Below are 21,950 nucleotides of genomic sequence, written 5' to 3'. Positions count from 1 at the left end.
TTCCAATCTGAGCATCTTTGCATCTTTAAATCCTCCATAAATATCTAAACATTTACAATGTAGCTATAACTAAACGGACCAATCTTCTTTCCACTAGTTAACCATTTATCTTTCTACAATATGATGAATAAATTGCCCAATGAGACTTCGTATATCGACGTTTGGCTTCTTTACAGAAAAGAACTAGTTTAGCGAGGAAAAGAGAAGAGCGGGAGATCACGAGGGCAAGAAATATCGCATTTGATCTGGTTCTCCACGGTGACTTTATAATTTAGCACTTTGTACTGCGTGAAAAATGTTGGACAGTGTTAATGGTGCTTTATTGCCGGTCAGTCAAATCAACGAGATACGCTTACGAGGCGTCGTACTCCAGACCACCTTATCACCGGGATAAATTCGTTATTAATTACCTCGACCAGTGGTTTTACGGTGCCGCGACAGGGACTCGATTCTCGAAGGAAATCAACGCCGCATAGTACAGTCGAGACGCGCGACGTGTCGTTAAGTAAAACTAGAATTTTAGTCAGACGGTCATCTCGAAACACGATTAGATCGGTGTTTCTCGTGACTGCCGAGGGAATTATGCAACTTTCGTGCGCCGATACGAATCTCTCCTCGTCTCTGGTCGTTACAAACATCATCGTGACTATTAGGGACCTGGTTGTTGTTAATTTTCCTTAATTATTCGCTGGTTCAACGACCAATCAACCAAATTACAAGATTTCGTCGCGTGGTCTATTCGTTTCGTCGTCCATTCGTTCGGTCGTTTATCGTTTCTTCGTAATCGTTTTTCAACGAAGTATCGTTCTTAGCTATTTTCTTCGTTACCTTCTTAATTAATATTTAACTTGAAGAAAATTGACGGTGTGGGGAAAAAGAAATGGAGATGTTCTTTTAGAAATTTAAAATTAACGAGATTTTATGAAGTTAACAATAGAAAAATTAGTTTCTAAATAAGGATTAATTATTGAATAAGAAGCAGCAGAAAGCGAGGAGAAATATGCTTATAACTAATCTCATCATTCTTTTCTCTTTTTCATATAATGTTTCAATTCTACATAAAACTCTTAATAAAAGAGAAACGACCGAACTTATGAACAAATTTGCTATTCTCTGGTATTCCAACTACCATTTGGCGATCAATAACAATAAATCTTGCTTATAAAAAAAGGTGTGTAACTAGAAATAACATAAAATTTCCCTGTAGAAATATATATATATATATTCATTACTACTTGAAGGCGATTAGCCAATAAAAGGGGAATATCGCATGTTATACCCATTTAAGGAAAGTTATGGTTAATTAGCTTTCTGGGCTGAGTAACGTATACGGAAGATATTTCCATTAACGGGACAACGAGCGGTGTCAGAAGGAAATGGTAAAGAAATCGTTGCTGCTGAAAGTCGTGAACGAAGAAAAACCAGGTAAATTCGTTCACGGTGGCGGTGGTTCGCGATAAATGGCCGATATTCTCGACGAATGCGACAAATGGGAAACCGTTGCTCTCTCTTAACGAGGAGAAAGGGCTATGAACCCGTTCTGATTAGCAGGAACTGTCATTAATGCGTGGACTTTTCAATCGAGTAAAAATATTCGCGATATGAGAAACGATCGCTCTTCTGGGAAAAGAATATTTTCTACGAAACAAAGAATCAAGTTAATTGTGCATCTTGGTCATTCGTAGGGGTAAAACTTTACCTTTGCATTTCTTTTTACGAAAAGGATTTTTATTTTTATCGAAAAAGGTTTAATTCGATTTGATGAAAGTGCTCGCAGAATAAGATGAAGATATTGATAAGTACTTCCAACAGTTCATTTGTTGAAAGTCCACGATAAATAAAAGGTTGACTTCAAACGTATTTTCACTTTTCATTGATTCGTGAACGAGGTGCTCACAATCGGTGGAAAATTAGTATAAGTGAATTTTTTCCACGAATAAGATAAATCCAGGGAAGAATAGATAACGTACATGTTCATAATTTATAAAATTTATAAATGTTTACAAAAACGTATAATTATTTTAATTTTTGGAAACACAGGTTTCTCTGCTTTTCTCAAAATGAAGATACAAGACAGACAATAAGGATCGTTACTTGTACCGCCTTTCTTCCAAGCTATTTATGTATCACGAAGAAAGTAAAGTTTTACGGATAGAATTATCCAAATTGCACCTATGCATTTACCAACTCCATATCCTACACGACTCATAATAACGCCCATACATCAGTTTTGTATTTAAATTGAACTCATCTCGGGTGAAACGAGCCCGAACGAAACAGCACGGAGTTTAACGCGGCATATTTCATTAGGATCTGATATCTGACTTAGAAATCTGATTCTCTGATAGTTTTGAGCAATGTATTTATGCCGTATGCAGCTTTGGGCGTGATCTTAGCCGCGCGTTTTATCAATGTTCACCCCGCAGAAAGAGAAATCGAAGAAAAAGAACGGCGGAATCTCGCGCAAGGAAAGGAAACGAGATCGCGCGTGGTCTTCGATCGTTATTATTAGCTTCAGGCCACGAATAGGATTCATACGGCGTTGCATAATTAAAGGAACGATCGAGGCCGCGGGCGATCGACCGATAAAAAGGCAAACGCGAGCTATATGGTGATAAATCAAGCTTTAACGAAATGTACGCTACGAAATAAAGAGACATTAATTTGCAAGGCTGGCTCGCGTCGCGCTCTCTACCCGCTCTAACTACTATACCCTTGTTCAACTGATTGGACAAGACAACCGATACGTGTACACCAAGTCCAACTCGCAGGAATTACCAGGACGATCCGAAGTTGAAATATGTAATTTCAAAATTGTTCGAGCCGTTGAATTTCTTATTTTCCACGTTTGAACATTTCTATTTTTCTAGCCACTGTATGTAGACATTATTCGAAATCAAGCATTAAAATTTATCAAACGAAAATATTTTCAAAATCTATCAGTAGTCCATCTCGCAGGAATTACCAAGGCGATCCGAAGTTGAAATATGTAATTTCAAAATTGTTCGAGCCGTTGAATTTCTTATTTTCCACGTTTGAACATTTCTATTTTTCTAGCCACTGTATGTAGGTATTATTCGAAGTCAAACATTAAAATTTATCAAACGAAAATATTTTCAAAATCTATCAGTAGTCCATTTCGCAGGAATTATTAAGACGATCCGAAGTTGAAATATGTAATTTCAAAATTGTTCGAGCCGTTGAATTTCTTATTTTCCACGTTTGAACATTTCTATTTTTCTAACCACTGTATGTAGGTATTATTCGAAATCAAGCATTAAAATTTATCAATCGAAAATATTTTCAAAATCTATCAGTAGTTCAACTCGCAGGAATTACCAGGACGATCCGAAGTTGAAATATGTAATTTCAAAATTGTTCGAGCCATTCAATTTCTTATTTACACGTTTGAACATTTCTATTTTTCTAACCACTGTATGTATATATTACTCGAAGTCAAACATTAAAATTTATCAATCGAAAATATTTTCAAAATCTATCAGTAGTTCAACTCGCAGGAATTACCAGGACGATCCGAAGTTGAAATATGTAATTTCAAAATTGTTCGAGCCATTCAATTTCTTATTTTCCACGTTTGAACATTTCTATTTTTCTAACCACTGTATGTATATATTACTCGAAGTCAAACATTAAAATTTATCAATCGAAAATATTTTCAAAATCTATCAGTAGTTCAACTCGCAGGAATTACCAGGACGATCCGAAGTTGAAATATGTAATTTCAAAATTGTTCGAGCCGTTGAATTTCTTATTTCCCACGTTTGAACATTTCTATTTTTCTAACCACTGTATGTATATATTACTCGAAGTCAAACATTAAAATTTATCAAACGAAAATATTATCAAAATCTATCACTAGTCCAACTCGCAGGAATTACTAAGACGATCCGAAGTTGAAATATGTAATTTCAAAATTGTTCGAGCCGTTGAATTTCTTACTTTCCACGTTTGAACATTTCTATTTTTCTAGCCACTGTATTTATATATTATTCGAAATCAAACGAAAATATTTTCAAAATCTATCGCAGCCGTTCGCAGCCAAAATCTAATAACGCTCATCCAATCTAATTTGCATACTCTTGAATCATCCAATGTTACAAGAGTATGCGAGTGATGTAGGTATACGTACGCAGATAACCGGACACGTGTGTAGAAGCGAAAGCTTGCTCCATATCGGGCAGCCTCGTGGGATCCATAGATTTTATTAAGGTTAAATCGAAGGTGCCTCCCGTTCTCCGCGGTTGAACACGATAACAAACTCTGGATAGGAGGCACGCACCGTGTGTACCTATAATATCAGCCTCACGTGGTCCGTGTGTGGCCTAGAGGCGACTACAGAAACCTATGAATGGCTTCCGTTCGTTTCAGATATCGTAAAGTGTATTTTCAGATAACTCGAATCGCCTGTAACGATCATTTTCGTCTCGCGTCGTGCTACAAATGGCGGTATTGTGTTACCCGGCCTGTTGGACGCAGATTTGTTAAGAAACTGGCTGAAACTCGTAGCTGACACGCAATGAGAAATCTCTTTCTGTCTTTTTCTTTCTGACGTGATAAATACCAGAAAGATTTATCGATTCTATTCGAGAACACGCGGAGACGCGAACTTTAGGAATAACGGGCTGACCGCTAATGGGAAACTCATTTCTTTCCCTTCCTCGCGTGGTTTGCGATCGTAAAATTACGTTGTTAGAGATTTCCGGTGAATCGATTTCTTTCACGAAATCGATTCGATCGATTTAACATCCACCACTGATTTTGTTTTTGCATCTCGTTCTGCTCGATATTCACTGATACTCTTTTCCATATATTTCAGACTCATAAAAACTACATTCATTTCTTACTTTTACTAATTTTTCATATTTTTACAGTTACTATTTATCGTTATCATCGTTACATTTCATTCTATCGGTTCCCCATTATTCTCTTTCGTTATATTTCGCGATTCTTCGTGGTTTAATAGTTCTCGTGGTACATCTAGGCATCAGACATAGATAGCTGGCGAGAGCATGCAACCTCTGCCTTGACTTCAGCCTGTAATTACAACTGAACTACGTAGTTGTTTCGATTTGCATATCGCCGTACTTCGTTTAATTTGACGCAATAAAGACGTGTTATTATCAACATTGAGCTTACACGTCGGCGTTTAACAATCAAGACTGATGTGCAATCTCTCCCTTTCTATTTTCTCTGGGAAAAATGCCTGTTACTTCGTTCCCCTGCGAATCGATTAACTAAAAGCTACGTCTTCCTCGAACCCGTGTTAAAAATGTTCTTTTAATAGAACGTCGTTACGGCGACACGCACACATTGTTGAAGATGTTGTACGGCGTTAATTATCCAACTTCTACAAATTCCAATCGAAGTAGCATCAATAACGAGGGAAATAACTTTCTCACCGCGTTTTCCCTTCCATCGCATGTGCACGTTCGGCCGTTAAAATAAAATCACTTTTAACGACGTATTAACGACTCCTGCAATTATCATTCTTGTCTGATCACGAGCCTTCCCTACCATATCATCACGTTTGTTTCGAGCCGACCAAGTTCCAGAGGATCGCCCTTCCTCCTCTTTCGTTTGCTCAAGCGTACAGAATCAGATCCACGGTCGAGTAAATACGATCGAACGAGCGATTCGACACGAGACGCGAAACGTTCGAAACGCTCGAAACGAGCGTTATCAACTGCAGAAATTACACTGTCGTCGGTCAATAAAAGCATAATCACGCGACATATGTGTACATGCACACCGGTAATTAAGAAGCAACGACTTTCTATGCGAATTACGGGACGATTCTATCGTTACGCGAGATTACAGCGATGGGCAAAGCTATTAGCGCAGATTAGATTTTCTCTGAAAAGTATTGTGGAAAATGAAGTTGTAAATTGGGAGCGATTAACGAACGAGCTTTCATTTTGCAACACGGCGACGTAGAGACAAAAGTATCGATGAAGAATAAAAAAATGGACACGAGTTTAATGGATTTGCATATTGTAAACTAAGGTTAATTAACGAGGAAGATTTAATATGACAATGTTAAGTTCAAGTACTAATGAGGGACGGATAAAAGTTTTTCTAACTAATGACAAATTAAGTTTATACAATTAATAACGAATTAGGTTTCGATACAAAATAGTCAATTTTATATATTTATTAATGACACAAAAATTTTTATATACATACTACAAGTAGTATACTTGAAATATAATGTTGAATTTAGCTCATCGTAGGATTAAAGCTACATAAATTCGTTAACCAAGGAGAAGAAAAACGTATTCAAAAATATTCGTGAAGTTGCAGCTGACTAAACGGTCGTTAAACAAAATACACATTTTTTTATAAAATTATATTTCTATGAAAATATATTATTTTGTAATTTTTCTAAAGTTTCAAACAACCCATATATTCTTCCTTGAAACGAGATAGCTCGGCTGGGCTCATTAAGTCAACGAACTGGTACATTATACCGAAAAGTAAGCTACTCGTTAAATTCTCGTTACATTAATCCGGAGCTCGGTATCGCGAAAGAAATCGGCGACATCGTGGCGATATCTCGGTGGTGGGTTTCCTTTAGGCCACATCGTCCGGCGAAGAGAACGAAGAACATTTCCGAGGCAGAGCTGGACGCGAAACGGCATGTCCATTGGCCGATTAACAAGCCGGCGTATAGCACCGCGGGGGATCCACTTGCTGGCCCCAGAACGCTGCATCGCCTTTCAAATATCCCCTGACTTATGGGCGTAACGCGCCACGGAGCAAACTTTTACACGGTCACTGCGCCGATAACCACCGCCAACGCCATATTCCCTTCCCTCTTCCTGTCTTCTTCGTCGCGAATCAACAACACCACCAGAGATTATCTGTCATTCGCACTGATCGCGTTTCATATTCGAGCGACGTTGAGCATCGTGATGAATATAAAAGGAATAAAATCTTACAAATCAAAGTCACAAATATTTTTATTTCCTGTCTATTCCAGTGTTTTTTATAGTCTTCAGTTTTGACATCTATTTCCATTAATTTGAATTTCTAATATTAATATCAAATAAAATAACTAAGAAGATAAATTAAACATTAAGATTAATGGAAATTGTAATATTAATATTAATTAATTCATTTTAACAATTTATTCCATTAATTTTTATTCTTGAATTGCTTTTTTTAGAATAATGCTCGCTTTAACGTTATAATTAGACTGCGGATTTTTTGCGGATTTATCTACTAGATATTATAAAAAGCATTATAATCTGGATATCTCATATATTTGTCATATTATGTGCATTTTGTGCAACTTTGTACTTTCAAATTTCCTATAAATATTAGGTTGTTCGAGAAGTTTCTTTCGTTTTATAAGGAAATAATAGACGCACAATGTTTTTTGTTTTATATTAGTTTATTGAATTATGCACGAACAAAATAATAGGAATATAACGAAATGGATCATACCTAATTCAATAAAATAAACATATAGATAAATTCTTCTCACATCTTTAGCTTGCAATCGTAACACGCAACTGGTATCTAAAGGAAATCCCCATATAAAATACACTTTCCCACAACAATAATCTCGAAATTGTTATAGCCAAGCGAACAGCGAGGAGGATTAATGAATCGAGAAATGCTCCCAGTACGCTCGACTAATATTGCAAAGTACATGTTCGATTCTATGTACGCTTAATGTTGACAAACGATCGGAACACGGGATGGAACGTAGGAAGGAGGAAGCATATAGGCCATTTAAGAGGAACGCGACTCTCGGTGCATCGTTCGGTCAAAAGGGACGACTTTGATGAATCAAGTCCCTGCTTTCTTTGACGATAATTCGAACGCAACAGCATGAAAGATACGAGTGTAATATTGCGTAATTAATAACGCCGTATTCTTGAGCGCGGGGTTCCGAAGCATTTAACTTTTAAATTAATTGTGCGCGAGTTGGCGCGCGCGCGTGTTTCTCCATCGCTCGCTCACATACGCGCGTGCTTTTCCGCAGTTAATAAGCGAACGGAATAAGCTCTGGCGTCCCGCTAATGAGAATCAGCCCTAACGGACGGACAGTTTGTAGGCATAACGTCGACCAGCGCACCTGCTCGATCGGCCGTTTAGAAATTGAATTCGTTGTTGATCGTTTGTCCATGGAGGACCTATTAGTGAAAGGAAGTCGAGACTGCAAGCGTGGTTCACTAGGATTCAGCAACGAAGAAACAGCATTGCTGAAACGCGGGGAATGTCTCTGACACAGAGGGATTACTTCACGTTGAAATAATATGGTGGGGACGATTATCCGGCTAGATTTTCTGCTATTAAATCAATTAAGTGGCCGTAACGAGCTACCGTTTTCTTTTTACTAATCGTTTCTTCTAGTCAATCGTCCGTTCGGGTTATCGATTATCATGGTTGGTCGTTTTATCGATATCATTCGTCGTCACGAGTTATACGACTTGCTTTCCAATCGAAGCAATGTGTTGATCGAATCGACCAAAAATGCGACGTTTATACCAAATGTTCGAGGGACGTCGCTTATGTCTATTTTAGTACGCCGTATTGAAAATAATTTATTTCCGGAAGAAAACATTTCACAAATCACTCTTGACATATTGAAAAATTATGAATCTTCAGTTGTTATGACAGTTGAAACGAACGCGACGTTGTCTAATCGAAGCATTTAGAGCAAATGTGGAGAAATTCCAATACTCAACAAACCGAGTAATTCCCTATTTAAAATACATAGATGCAAATACAAAATATTTAACGTTACAACAATTTTATTATGTTATCTGAATTTGATTTGGAAAAAATGAATCTGTCCACTTTTATGCGATTAATACCGTCTATTGAAATAAATTAATGAACTTACTATAAACTTACATGCTTCATACTATCAATGTCTCTATCATCAAAGCAGAGCGCAGTACGTTTTCCTAGAAAACTGTAAGATATATAACATTAAACGAATAAAAGCAACGAAGCAGTTACTTTCTCTTCTTAGTTTGAAAATTCCGACAATTCTAATATCTTAGCCGTAATTCCTCTACCGGAGACCATTGCTTGATACGATTTGTTGAAGTTCGTTCGAGCACAATTTGTAGGACATGCACTTATTATCAGAGTCATTCATGAGGAGGCAGTTCATTTTAAATTCGAGACAATGATAATCGTAAGTGGTCAATGATACCGTGAAAGGTATCAAGATTCGTTTACAGAACATACATCATGTGGCCGATTGAGTTCGCCGAAACGGAGTTTATGATAATTATTTTCCAAGAAACTTCAGCTGCTCGTTCACGGTTAATGACGTTTCAACGCCGAGCGGACGAATCGAGAAGCGTAGGTGGCCTCCGGAAGGAAGTTGATCGTCATTCGTCTTTACGAGCATACATACGATTAAGTACGGTCGAGTACATCAATCTTTTCAGGGTCACACATACGAATGACCCAAAGTTCGAGGAAGTTGATTAATTCTCGCGTATTCGTTGAAAGGGGATCCCTTCCAAGCTGACTAGCCGTTCAAACAAAAATTGATACCTAGACACCTTTACATATATCTAGATAGCAGACAGCCCTAATTGCTAGCTTTCAAACATTTTCCACCCATTCGACTTCCATTGTAAACTGCAGATTGCATATCCATTGTCTATGTATCAGACGTCTGTTCAATTCGAGAAATATCGAATCGAATCTTTTTCTGAATTTTATATTCTACATTTTCCATTTTTTTTTTTTGGTATTATGTGTGCTCTAGTTTGAAATAGCGAATTATGTATGTATGTATGTGAGTGCTAGAAATAGGGATTTTTAACGTCGATACGAAATGGACGATTTTATCCTTATTTTGGGATAGTCATAAACGTCGAAATAAATTATTCTATCGATTACCTATACTATATATATATATATTTTTTTTAATAATTATATTACAAATTTGAAATTACTGCTGGAGATATGAGTAGCAATTTTTTTACTTTCTAGATTTTTGATGGAAGAGTCGTCTGAGATAATAGAAATCCATTAAATCCAAACAATTCTCATTTAAATTCTAAGGAACAACACATAGCGATTCCAATCGTTTTATCTTTATCGTAAATTGATAAAAACACGCTTGAACCAATTCATAAAAGATTCGAATGGAAATAATACATTTACGTAGACGAGGGCATGTTGAACCCTCCACGGTCAGTGAAACGAACAAATCATAGCACGAGGAAGCGTTTAAGCGACGAATGCGGGCCGGAAGTGGACCTGTCGTCGATGCAAACGACACGATGAACGCCTCTTCTCTCGTCTGGTTCGAGTGTACGCGCGTTTGCTTCGGTGACGGGTGTAGGTGTATTATATGATTCCCGTTGAAAAGAGGGAAGAAAGAGGGCAGGGGAAGTTACAAGCATATACGTGGGTGGTCCGCCTCGTGTCTCGGATTCTTCTGGCACGAGGGTATTCCCTTAAACTGAGGAGACACGTGGCACCGTTTACAGATTCGGTAAATTATTAAGCAGATTTTCTGTCTGGTTGCTACCATTTTTCCTCTTGATATCTATATTATCGAGAAATCGAACAGGTTACACGTATATTGAAAAATCTGGTCATTCAAACATATTATTAAATAATGTAGTTTCTCCGTAACTTTCAAAAATAAAGGTGTGTGCTGTACTCTACTTTTATTAACTTTTACAATGACAAGTTTAAATTGGCAAGCTTTAATTGAAAATAAAAGATTCACCAAGATACGATTTTTCTCCTCGAAGAAGAATATTTCAATTTCGATAAATTTACTTATGAACTTTATAAATGCTCCAGTATAAAATTTAAACGCAGTTCAAACTTTAAAAAATAAAAGTGTGTGATGTACCCCACTTTTATTAACTTTTTCAATGACAAGTTTAAATTGGCAAGCTTTAATTGAAAATAAAAGATTCACCAAGATACGATTTTTCTCCTCGAAGAAGAATATTTCAATTTCGATAAATTTACTTATGAACTTTATAAATGCTCCAGTATAAAATTTAAACGCAGTTCAAACTTTAAAAAATAAAAGTGTGTGATGTACTCCACTTTTATTAACTTTTTCAATGACAAGTTTAAATTGGCAAGCTTTAATTGAAAATAAAAGATTCACCAAGATACGATTTTTCTCTTTGAAGAAGAATATTTCGATTTTGATAAATTTATTTATGAACTTTATAAATTTTCCAGTATATAATTTAAACACAGCGTCAATTTTTTATAGTATGCAGCGTTTCTACCATAATTATTATATCTGTAAATTTTATAACACCTTTTAACGAAGGCAAGTTTTCATTAATTGGTAATTAATTACTTGTCACTCTTGAATGTTCGCGAAGAGATAATAAAATGTATATAAGAAATAGGAATGATGTATAATCAACGTCAGAGAGCGAATAATATCGGATTCTATGAGTTGTCTTTGATGCGTGTCATCCGTGGATATTATTTATATTTCGCTTAATGCTCCTTGACCGACGCGGCGTCACGCTAATCACAGCACGCACGCTATACACATCTATATTATTATTGACAATATAATAAAGAAGTCAGTCATGGATAACGAACGACACCATTACGCGGAAGATCGGAATATTTATTGAAGGAAGAGTAGCAACCGGTCTGGTGACTCGTCTTGCTGAGTAGAGGGAGTAGAAGAGGAGTCGAGTCAAAAATGTAGGGTAGTTGAGAGTATCCAGCAGTTTCATTACGTGATGTTACGTGTTGCGTGCAGTTATTGTTAACGAGATTGAGGAAATTGTTATACGGAGAAAAACAACCGGGGAAGATGCAGTAATCGATGCTATCCTCATTGCACGCGACCGTCTGTACAACAATAAAATATAATAATAACGAAAGAAACACATGTAATCCGACCCTGTCTGGGTTTTTATCGGACTTGCTATTTTTACTAAAAAGAAACTTATGCATAGCAATTTATAAGCTTGATGGATAGATATATTAATCATACAATTAAAGATTGGATTTAACTCTATGATTTCAAAATTTGTATATGTCGAAGAACATCGGGGCCTTTCCTTTGGAATTTTTGGAACAATACTCAATACTTTAGTCTAGACTTTTTATTATAGCTGTATTTAAATAATAAAACTTAGAAGTAGTTGTTTATGATTTAATCCGATTATGTGTGACCGAGATTTATGACAGTAGGTTTGGGCTCGAAATGACACACATGGTCGCTAAACGTAGCCAACGGGATGGACGTTTTTGCCTAAAAGAGGTATGACGAAGTTGTATAGCTCTTCTTAAAAATATAGTTGACCCAAGGGGTGCAGAAAAGTACATAGAAAGCACATAAGTTCAGTTTTGACTTGGACGTTGGACAAGTAAGTAAGCGCATTTGCTATCCTGTTGATATTCGTTATTGAACTGAAGATTATTGTCATTAGCATCTCGAGTATCTAATCGTTACGGTTAATTGTCAAATTCTGTAATAATCATATAATCACCATGTGAATTTATTATTATATTCATTGAGTGACTAAGTAATCATTGTTATTATAAGTCTTTAGTAAGAACTTATTATTGTGTAGTGAAATTGTTTATTGCTAGTGAACATCTATATGGTATACTACAAAAGATGGCTAATCCAAATGAAGGTTCGTTAAACGCCCCTAACCCCAACGCTAACTCGACATACACAGGGTGGTTGGTAACTGGTGGTACAAGCGGAAAGGGGGTGATTCTACGCGAAAAAAGAAGTAGAAAATATAGAATAAAAATTTTTCGTTTGAAGCTTTGTTTTCGAGAAAATCGACTTAGAAAGTGTTCATAGAAATTTAATTAGAAGAGCAGAAGTATGTGTTCAGCAGAATGGGCAACATTTTCAGCAATTTTTGTAATAATAAACTTTATAATTACTTCATATTATTTCATTATGTATTCCAAATTTTCCGTTACGGCAAAAACAAACTTAAACTGCGATAATATCCATCGAAGCAACGATCTACAGTGAGGTCCGTTATAACGAGACGTGATAGAGTGCACGCGTACCGAGCGAAAATTCAAAGTCGATTTTCTCGAAAACAAAGCCTCAAACGAAAAATTTTTATTCTATATTTTCGACTTCTTTTTTCGCGTAGAATCACCCCTTTTCCGCTTGTACCGCCAGTTACCAACCACACTGTATATGCGAATAATGAATACAAAACTCAAAGTGACAGAGGAAACAATATTTTAATTGTTTCAAGCAACGTAGTTATACATTAGTTGCAACTTCATTTCTGATGTGCACGTGTTGTTATCTCAAATGAGAGGCACAGGTCCAACGTACAACTAATTTCACATGAACTTTGACACGCGTATCAAGACATTAGAATCAGAAGATTGCGCAAGTAACGCCGTGAACGTGGACGCACAGTGTGCGTCCTGGAGGGAGACGAATTACTTAATAGGAAGCATGGTGGAGGCGCGCACGAACGGATACGTGTGCTTTATGGCGTACACACGTAAGAAGACACGATGGGGCCACCCGCGATAGTGGTGCCGAAAAACCGGCCGATGTTCCTTCCGTACGACTATAATTTATCCTGGAATGACTGACTGGTCGTTAGAACCAGAAGAGGATACCGCGGGGGAGACAAAATAGAAGAAGACGCGCGTTTGTGATCGACTTCTCCATTGTTTGCTTTAAACATTTTTGCGGAATTTTATAAGTGTGTTGTTTAACACATAGCTCGGTTAATGGGCTGCTTTAGTAATTTATTAATCTCGCGACCTCTTTTCGATCATTTTCAAAATTTAATAACATTTCTTTAATGTTAGACAATGTGCTACGTTTGAGAAAAATATGAAAGAATCATTGTTCTTGTTGCAATTTGATCAGAGAATTTTGTTTAAAACGCCAGGTTGCAACATTTGCCCCGTATGTATTTGTCCCGCTTTTTCTGTTCGCAAATAAAACATTGAAATTCTAAAGCTTCTAAACTTCTATAATAAATTAAAGAAAATATCTAGTAATACAAAAAATGGATAATATTTTTAAAGATATATACCTTGAAGTTAATCTTCCTACTTGTTGAAAAGATAGCAAAGTCGGAACATAAAAATTCATAGACCGTACCACGTTCAATTCTTATTAGAAACTGCTCTTTCTACATGTTGAACTCTCCAAGCTTTTTATATCTTCATGGAACAAAATATTTGTTATTCCAAGTGCATTAAGAACGAAGAATTCTTTGGAAATAAGCGCACATACGCTATTGTTCTCACCCTGCGACTGGTTGCCTATTATTTTCCTGGCAATTCAGAATCGTCACAAAAAGCCTCGGCAAGATAACGAGAAAAACGAGCATCGCAATAAACTGACGGATGTATTTTAATGCGGCCGTTTAACGTACACCTGTCCCCGTGTTGTTCCGACAATCGAATAAAATTCTTACTTCGAGTTTCTTTCACGTATGTCGCGCAGATATCGCGAGAGGCTTGGTCGGTCGTTAAACGTATTTACCGAAACCCATTAAAAACGCGTCGCAATTAATGTTATCTTGGTCACCGTAATTCTTAGTGTTGTAGCTCGCGGCGTACGGCGCACAAGCGCTAACGTTATACGCTAATCGGTAGAACGTATTATCTGATTAAAGGTACTTTATAGTTAATTACTTTATCAAACTCTTAAGTAGGATTGCGTTCTCCCGAGTCATTCCAGGCGTTGCCTCTCACGATCGACAAAAGGCCGTGTTTCAATTATGGCCTTTGCCTACCGTGCATTGAGATATTAAATGAAATCCATAAATTCATAGACACGTCTCGATTAATCACGCTGGCCACACGAGACCGTGGAAAGTTAATTACACCGACGTTGAACCGAGCCACGACGCGACGCATAAGCGCGCGCGATTACTTCGCGATTATCTAATACGAATTATCTGCGGTACGATGCCGCGATGCGTGGCTTACACGATCGTCAAATTAATTATCATGTCCGTCTCGGTGCGGTGCTCAACGTCCGTGAAGCTCGTTAGAGTTTAAGGACTACACGGCGAGATAAGAGAAATTCGTGAAAAATGCGAAACGCCTAGACACGTTTCGCGGCGAGCCGCGGCGACGACTAGCTCGTTTGCTCGCTTGTAAAGAACTAACCAGATGGTCGTTATATTTTTACGCCAGTCCATAATCGTGCGCAGTCACATTTTGCGGAAGGCAATAAAATAATACGCGATGAACGCGCATAAACGACTGTGGAAAATTTATTCATCGTTTCTCCCAGCCGAGATCATTTTCCATTCCGACGAATCCTATTACGATTTTAAATTATAAGTCACGCGACTCTATATTTATGAACTAATTTAAAAAAAAAACATAATAAGCATGAAGAGTAATTTAAAAAAGAATACTAATTATGATGATTAATTCGAAAAAAAAAAAAATATAATAAGTATGAAAACTAATTTGGAAGGTAAGGAAGAATACACAGGAAAGTAGAGGAATACGTACCATGAAATTTCATTAGCACTGTACTTAATGAAGCACGACTTTTATTATTATATTGGTATCGGAAAAATAATCTGGAAATACATACATATAGAAACTATGGGTGATATTTGACATTTCGATATATTACGCGCGATATATTCCTAAAGTATCTACAAGTATTCGAATACTTGGGCCTTATGATTTATATCAAATTTCTTCATTTTTGGTCCAGTTAATAATTGACGATAGAACAAAATTTAATGATTGAAAGTTTCACAGCAACGACATTTTATATACAGCAATTTAATAGGAAAAAATTTTCAGCAATTTCTTGTTATATTCTAATCAAAAGGGTGAAGCTTCCGTTCTATCTTTGGAATCCGTACTTTCCATCATGGATAAAACGTGGATTAAAGAAAATCCAATAAAACGGAGCGTTTAGCGGGAAAATAAAAGGAGCAAGAGTACCCTGGTGAACGCCTATTAACATCTCCGGAGGGGGCGCGTCCGGATGGATCCACCCTGACGGTTTATTCGCTGAAGCCCCCGAACCCAACCCTCGATGAACCAACGTAGGCCCTCGATATTAATTACCAATTCGTCCCCGTTACCCTCGAAATAACAGCAGCGCTCAGGGCGACTAATCACTCGATGTATAGTACCAAGCAGAGAGAATGGTCCGCGAGTTCGAGCTGGGAACGTTTAACGGATATCTGACGAGTTCATTAATAACCCTCGGTAGGTAGGTGGATGGATATAGCTCTTCAGGTATTCACGTGCTTAATTGATTCTCTTACGTAATTACCGCGAACCCTTTTCTCTCTTTCGGCTCTTGCGTAGCTATACGAACGAATTCTCTACGGGCTCAACCATTATTTCGGCATTTCGCGCAGAATATTCTAACTTGGACCGTTACTTAGGAAACTTTCGGCAATTGTTTATTGGTAACAGCTAATAGTTAAATTTTTATGCAAGTTTATATCTTTATGGACACAATTGGAGAAATAAAGTTTGAATATAAATTCATTTTACATCTCGAATATTATAATTAATACTCTACTTTGGATATTTTGTATATTTTGATATATTATATGCATTTTTTGTGTTTTTAATTCCATATGAATACGTAAAATTCTGTAATCTAAAAATAAATTTTTATTTGAATGTATAATTAAAATAAATAATAATGAATTAGAAATTGAAGAACATCCAAATAATTTTTTAATTGGACGATAATATCTTGGAAAATATGAGTCTGCATGGCTGCTCAGAATTTGAAACGATTGTAAAGATTATAAAATAGATACGGTGACAAAAATTGGTACGATATAAATTCTAACTAATTTCAGGAATTAAATCGATCGTGACTGTCCTCTCTTCGTGGTACGTCAGTGGACTTCTCTCTTGTATCTCATTCGTTCAAATCTTCCTCTCAATGATTGCGTTTACGATTTTCAGCCTCGTGAAGGATGCAGACAACAGAATGTAAAATGTCGGAGATTATAAAGATACTTCGGTACGCAAAATATGCGTTTTGTAGAAGTTTTGTCATGCGTAACAATCTAACTCAAGAATGTGTTTAATTAAGTGTTACCTTCGAGAATATATTTGGAAGAACATAAGGTATTTTGAGCTTGCGAATACATGCGTGAAGACCCAGATATACTAAAATCACACAATTTATCACTTTTTCTAGAAATATTTTATGAACATATAACGATACATTTTTGGGTATTTGAATGATTTTTTCTAAAATATAGAAGTTAGTTTATATATATTAATTATACAATATTTCTTATACATATTTCTTCATACATTTTTCACCATAGCTTTCACAATGTTTTATTTGGATCATGGATAACTTTAATGATAGGGCTTGTGCAAAACAATTAATTTATAAGCTCTATAAAATCAATACTCACTTATTGTCCTGTCAACTAGGACTTGCAGAAGAACTCCTAAGTTCGTTTGGGTTATTTTCTCTCATGTCAACAAGTTTATGTATATTAATTATACAATATTTCTTATACATATTTCTTCATACATTTTTCACCATAGCTTTCGCAATGTTTTATTTGGATCATGGATAACTTTAATGATAGGGCTTGTGCAAAACAATTAATTTATAAGCTCTATAAAATCAATACTCACTTATTGTCCTGTCAACTAGGACTTGCAGAAGAACTCCTAAGTTCGTTTGGGTTATTTTCTCTCATGCCAACAAGTTTATATATGTTAATTATACAATATTTCTTATACATATTTCTTCATACATTTTTCACCATAGCTTTCACAATGTTTTATTTGGATCATGGATAACTTTAATGATAGGGCTTGTGTAAAACAATTAATTTATAAGCTCTATAAAATCAATGCTCACTTATTGTCCTGTCAACTAGGACTTGCAGAAGAACTCGTAAGTTCGTTCGAGTTATTTTCTCTCATGCCAACAAGTTTATATATATTAATTATACAATATTTCTTATACATATTTCTTCATACATTTTTCACCATAGCTTTCACAATGTTTTATTTGGATCATGGATAACTTTAATGATAGGGCTTGTGTAAAACAATTAATTTATAAGCTCTATAAAATCAATGCTCACTTATTGTCCTGTCAACTAGGACTTGCAGAAGAACTCCTAAGTTCGTTTGGGTTATTTTCTCTCATGTCAACAAGTTTATGTATATTAATTATACAATATTTCTTATACATATTTCTTCATACATTTTTCACCATAGCTTTCACAATGTTTTATTTGGATCATGGATAACTTTAATGATAGGGCTTGTGTAAAACAATTAATTTATAAGCTCTATAAAATCAATGCTCACTTATTGTCCTGTCAACTAGGACTTGCAGAAGAACTCGTAAGTTCGTTCGGGTTATTTTCTCTCATGTCAACAAGGGTTAAGACGATTGAAAGATGAGACAGCTAAATGCAAATATCGCAGCTCGAGGCATGCAACCCCTACGTAAACTCGAGTGATTCGACTGGCGAGAAAAAAGGGTACACCCTCTTGCCGAGTATGTTTGGAATTCGATTGACATCGAGCAGCGCGACACCAGCGAAGGGTTGTTTTAATGAATTTATACGATCGAAGGGGAATGTCCCCTATAAGGCAACCGAAAAACTGACTAGGGTACTGGTTGACAGGTCAGAAGATCACAGGACTTGAAATTCTATCGACACGTTGTTTCAAAGGTCGTCGCGAAGGAATTTTACAGTCACGCTCGATTAGAGATTATTAAAGTTACCCCCGTGGATGGAACTTTCGTTCTAGTATTGTGTTCTACTACTTATAGCTGTAAGTGTATGCGTCACTTTCCTATTATATATGCTAGTGTAATATGCTTGTATCACGCTACACAACATTACATATATATTAAAAATGATATGTCTTTCTTATCGAAAATCCTATCTTAATCGTCGATAAAAATCGCTTTAAAATTAAAATCGTCGGAAGGATGACGTTCGAGCAACAAGTTCCATCATGTACGTGAAAACGAATTCGATACAAGTTTCAGTAGTCAGCGCCACTACCAAACGATGTAACGAAGGCAAGCTGTCAAAGGGAGTAATGGAGAGCGAGTTATCAGAACGTTCAACCCAAAGTGATGAAATGTAACGACGTTAGGGCAAATAAAAAATTGATCAACGCTATAACCGGGTTAAGCGCCCTGGAATATAGCGCAGGTCGATGATCGACCTTTCGACGAACTAGTAGAATATACCACCGTGATACATATCGCTTGTGGGCATAAATATCCAGTTGTCTTTACGTAACCCTGAGATGTTTGCGTGATTGCCGAAGAGGCTGAAAATTAACAAGTGTTCGATAACAGATTGCCATAATTTCGGACGTAAGCTCAGGTAGTTCGCCTCACTCCTGTCACTGCCACGTCACTGAATGAATCGTTTCATTACTTTGTCGATTATTTCACTCGACGAATCTTGATAATTGAATCGCATAGTCGGAAATTAAAAATGTATCAGGATGATTCCTCAAACGATCGACAGCTCGTGTGGTAAATTGGTAGATTCCTGTGCCTGGATAATATAAACACCATCGTCAATTATGTTTTTCCAGCGTACAAAAATTACATTATTCGTAATAAGTTCCTTACAGCTTTCCTAACCAGCGCTCCAAGGTAGTTAATTATGTCCAACTGGAAACCCTAGCATTATCGCCACTCATGCGCCGGTCTATTACATTTTTTCCTCGTGAGAATAAGTGGAGCGAAACTGAGCTAATTTGTCCTGACCGGGGTACAACAATTTTCTCACGTTTTACGACAAACTCGCGATGATAAATGGCCGGAGAAATGAATGGATACACCGGTGTTTCGTGTCGTGTTTTTGCGGGACAACAGGGTACCCTCGAATCGCTTGAGACTTGTTTCGCCGTTTATCGTAACATCGGTTTCCCATAACAAAGAATCCTTACGTCTTACCGAATCGACCCGTTGTTCCATTCACTTTGGCTCAACATTGATTCCACTGACGCTACTGGTTCGATAGAAGCATTATTTAGGTGAGAATACTATACTGTTGCGAGATCGGTTCCCTTTTTCTTACGTGGTCCTTTTATACAACTCCATTCTTCGTTTTGTATATATCTGTACGATTCGAGATCTGTGTGTATGTTTGCGTTCTTTCTATTTAATTAACATTCTGCACTGCTCTTGCACAATAATTTATCAACTAATGATATTAGTGAATTGTTACAAGTTATAGGTCAGAGTCATCTACTTGATAATTTTACAATTTTACACGAAATAGAATAATTAGCTGACTTGTAATTTGCGTATAACTTACTCGAAGGTCTGCTCAAAATTTCAAGGAATATTTTAGCGTATAGGATCGTAAAGTTCAAAGGACGCGTCAATTTCACGAATTATCGAGCTCAAAGATACGATGGAAGGAAGACAGTGGAATGGTAGGGGGGTCATATCCGTCTGGCGGAGTAGAGAGATTAGTAAATCCACATTATTAGCTTTAATGAGCCGAGACGCCGACCGCCTTCTTGCCTACGGCGAGATGCCGGCAAGGTGTGTGGCGAAAGTCGGCTGCAGGGTGGCCTGTTCCAACTCTAAATACGTCCCTGAATGTTACTAATAGATCAATGATCAACTGATCGATGTATCGCCAAATTTTTTCATTAATTAATACCCTAGAATTCTGCTTCTCCGCACTTCGTTTATACGAATCGTACGTATTTTGGCATTTTTGTCGACGTACAATTACATTGTTCGAATTTGAACAAATTAACGACGAATTAATGAATTATAACAGAAGCAGCCCTTGAACAGCAGACTATAAATTTGTATTTCTAATTAAAATATATAGCAATGATGTTATTTACTATTTAGGTGTCACTTTAGGTCGTCCGAAAAGTTTCTTTCGTTTTATAAGGAAATAGTGGATGCACAACATTTTCCGTTTTATATTTTATCGAATTACGTGTGATCCATTTTGTTCTATGAAAATAAAGAAAAAAGGGTCTGTAAAAGAAAGACACTTTTCGGGCAACCTAATATAAGAAAAACCTTTTCTTTAACTCTCTAACTTATAATTCAAACGTTGAAGAATTCGAAGTTAGTATTTTATATTTTTTCCATTTTATAAGTAAATTTTCCAAATGGCAGTCCGAAGAAATTGCGAAAAAGTCTATAATTTAATTAATATTATCAGTTATTAAGTTATACTATAGTTCTAGTAAAATAACTATTCTATTCCCCAGCATAATTCATCCAAATAAAGTTTTACCATACTATTATCTCATTTTTATCTCACGCATACTATCCTTTTCTGCTGATCCAATCTTTTTCCTAAACCGTGAGCCAGAGAATCTGATACATCGTAACTTTCTACTTCGTCGTCTAGCCCACGCGTACGAGATATACGATTCCTGGACAACGTTAATTTTCTTCAAATATTCTCGTATATCTACTTTTTATTCTGACCTATACTTCTGTTACAACATAACGCAGAATGTTCGAAATGCAAAACGTGGGCTACAGTCGTATTCAGGACGAATATCATTAAAGTCTGATTAATTGCACCTGTCGGGTGACTGATACTAAATTTCGTTGGTTAGTATCGAGGCGACGATTTTGTCGAAATAACTAAGGAACATCGTAGATCCGCGGTGCTCGAACGAAAAACTTTTCGCTAAACTACTGCGTGGGCGAAATGCATTCAGAGTCGGGTTGCAATAAAGTAATAAGCCTCTATAAATAGCGGCATGAAGCCGCATGGAAGGAACACCATAGAGGGAACCGTGGAAGCATGGATGAAGGAGCTTGACCGCGAAAGTCAAGAACATAATCATAGACTGTGATCAGCCGAGTTCCTCTCCTTCCACTCGTCCTTCCTTCTCCTTCTCCTTCTTCCTACCGTTGTGTTTCTGTCATTCTTTTTACGGCCTTGCCGAGCGTGATGATTGTTTGCTGAATTAATCCTTCATTCATATGCATTCGTTCAAATTTC

At 36.7% G+C, this 21,950-nt stretch overlaps 1 protein-coding gene across 3 annotated transcripts in view; it reads left to right on the top strand.

Annotated features, from left to right (window-relative positions):
- The window catches only part of LOC100649914 (segmentation polarity homeobox protein engrailed), a 101,605-nt gene that overhangs the window by 5,371 nt on the left and 74,284 nt on the right, over window positions 1-21,950 (top strand). Inside the window, exon 2 of one of the 3 annotated variants that reach the window (XM_048406983.1) lies at window positions 2,041-2,262. The exons of the other annotated variants lie outside the window; for them this stretch is intronic. Within the exon in view, the coding sequence (XP_048262940.1) occupies window positions 2,041-2,084 (44 nt within the window). The 3' untranslated portion in view covers window positions 2,085-2,262. Of the gene's footprint in view, window positions 1-2,040; window positions 2,263-21,950 lie in introns of those variants that run through there. 3 annotated transcript variants of the gene reach the window in all.

This window comes from Bombus terrestris, chromosome 1 (genome assembly GCF_910591885.1).
Source record: "Bombus terrestris chromosome 1, iyBomTerr1.2, whole genome shotgun sequence".
NCBI lineage: Eukaryota > Metazoa > Arthropoda > Insecta > Hymenoptera > Apidae > Bombus > Bombus terrestris.
Note: the sequence above shows the minus strand (reverse complement) of the source record. Positions and strands in the feature narration are given on the sequence as shown.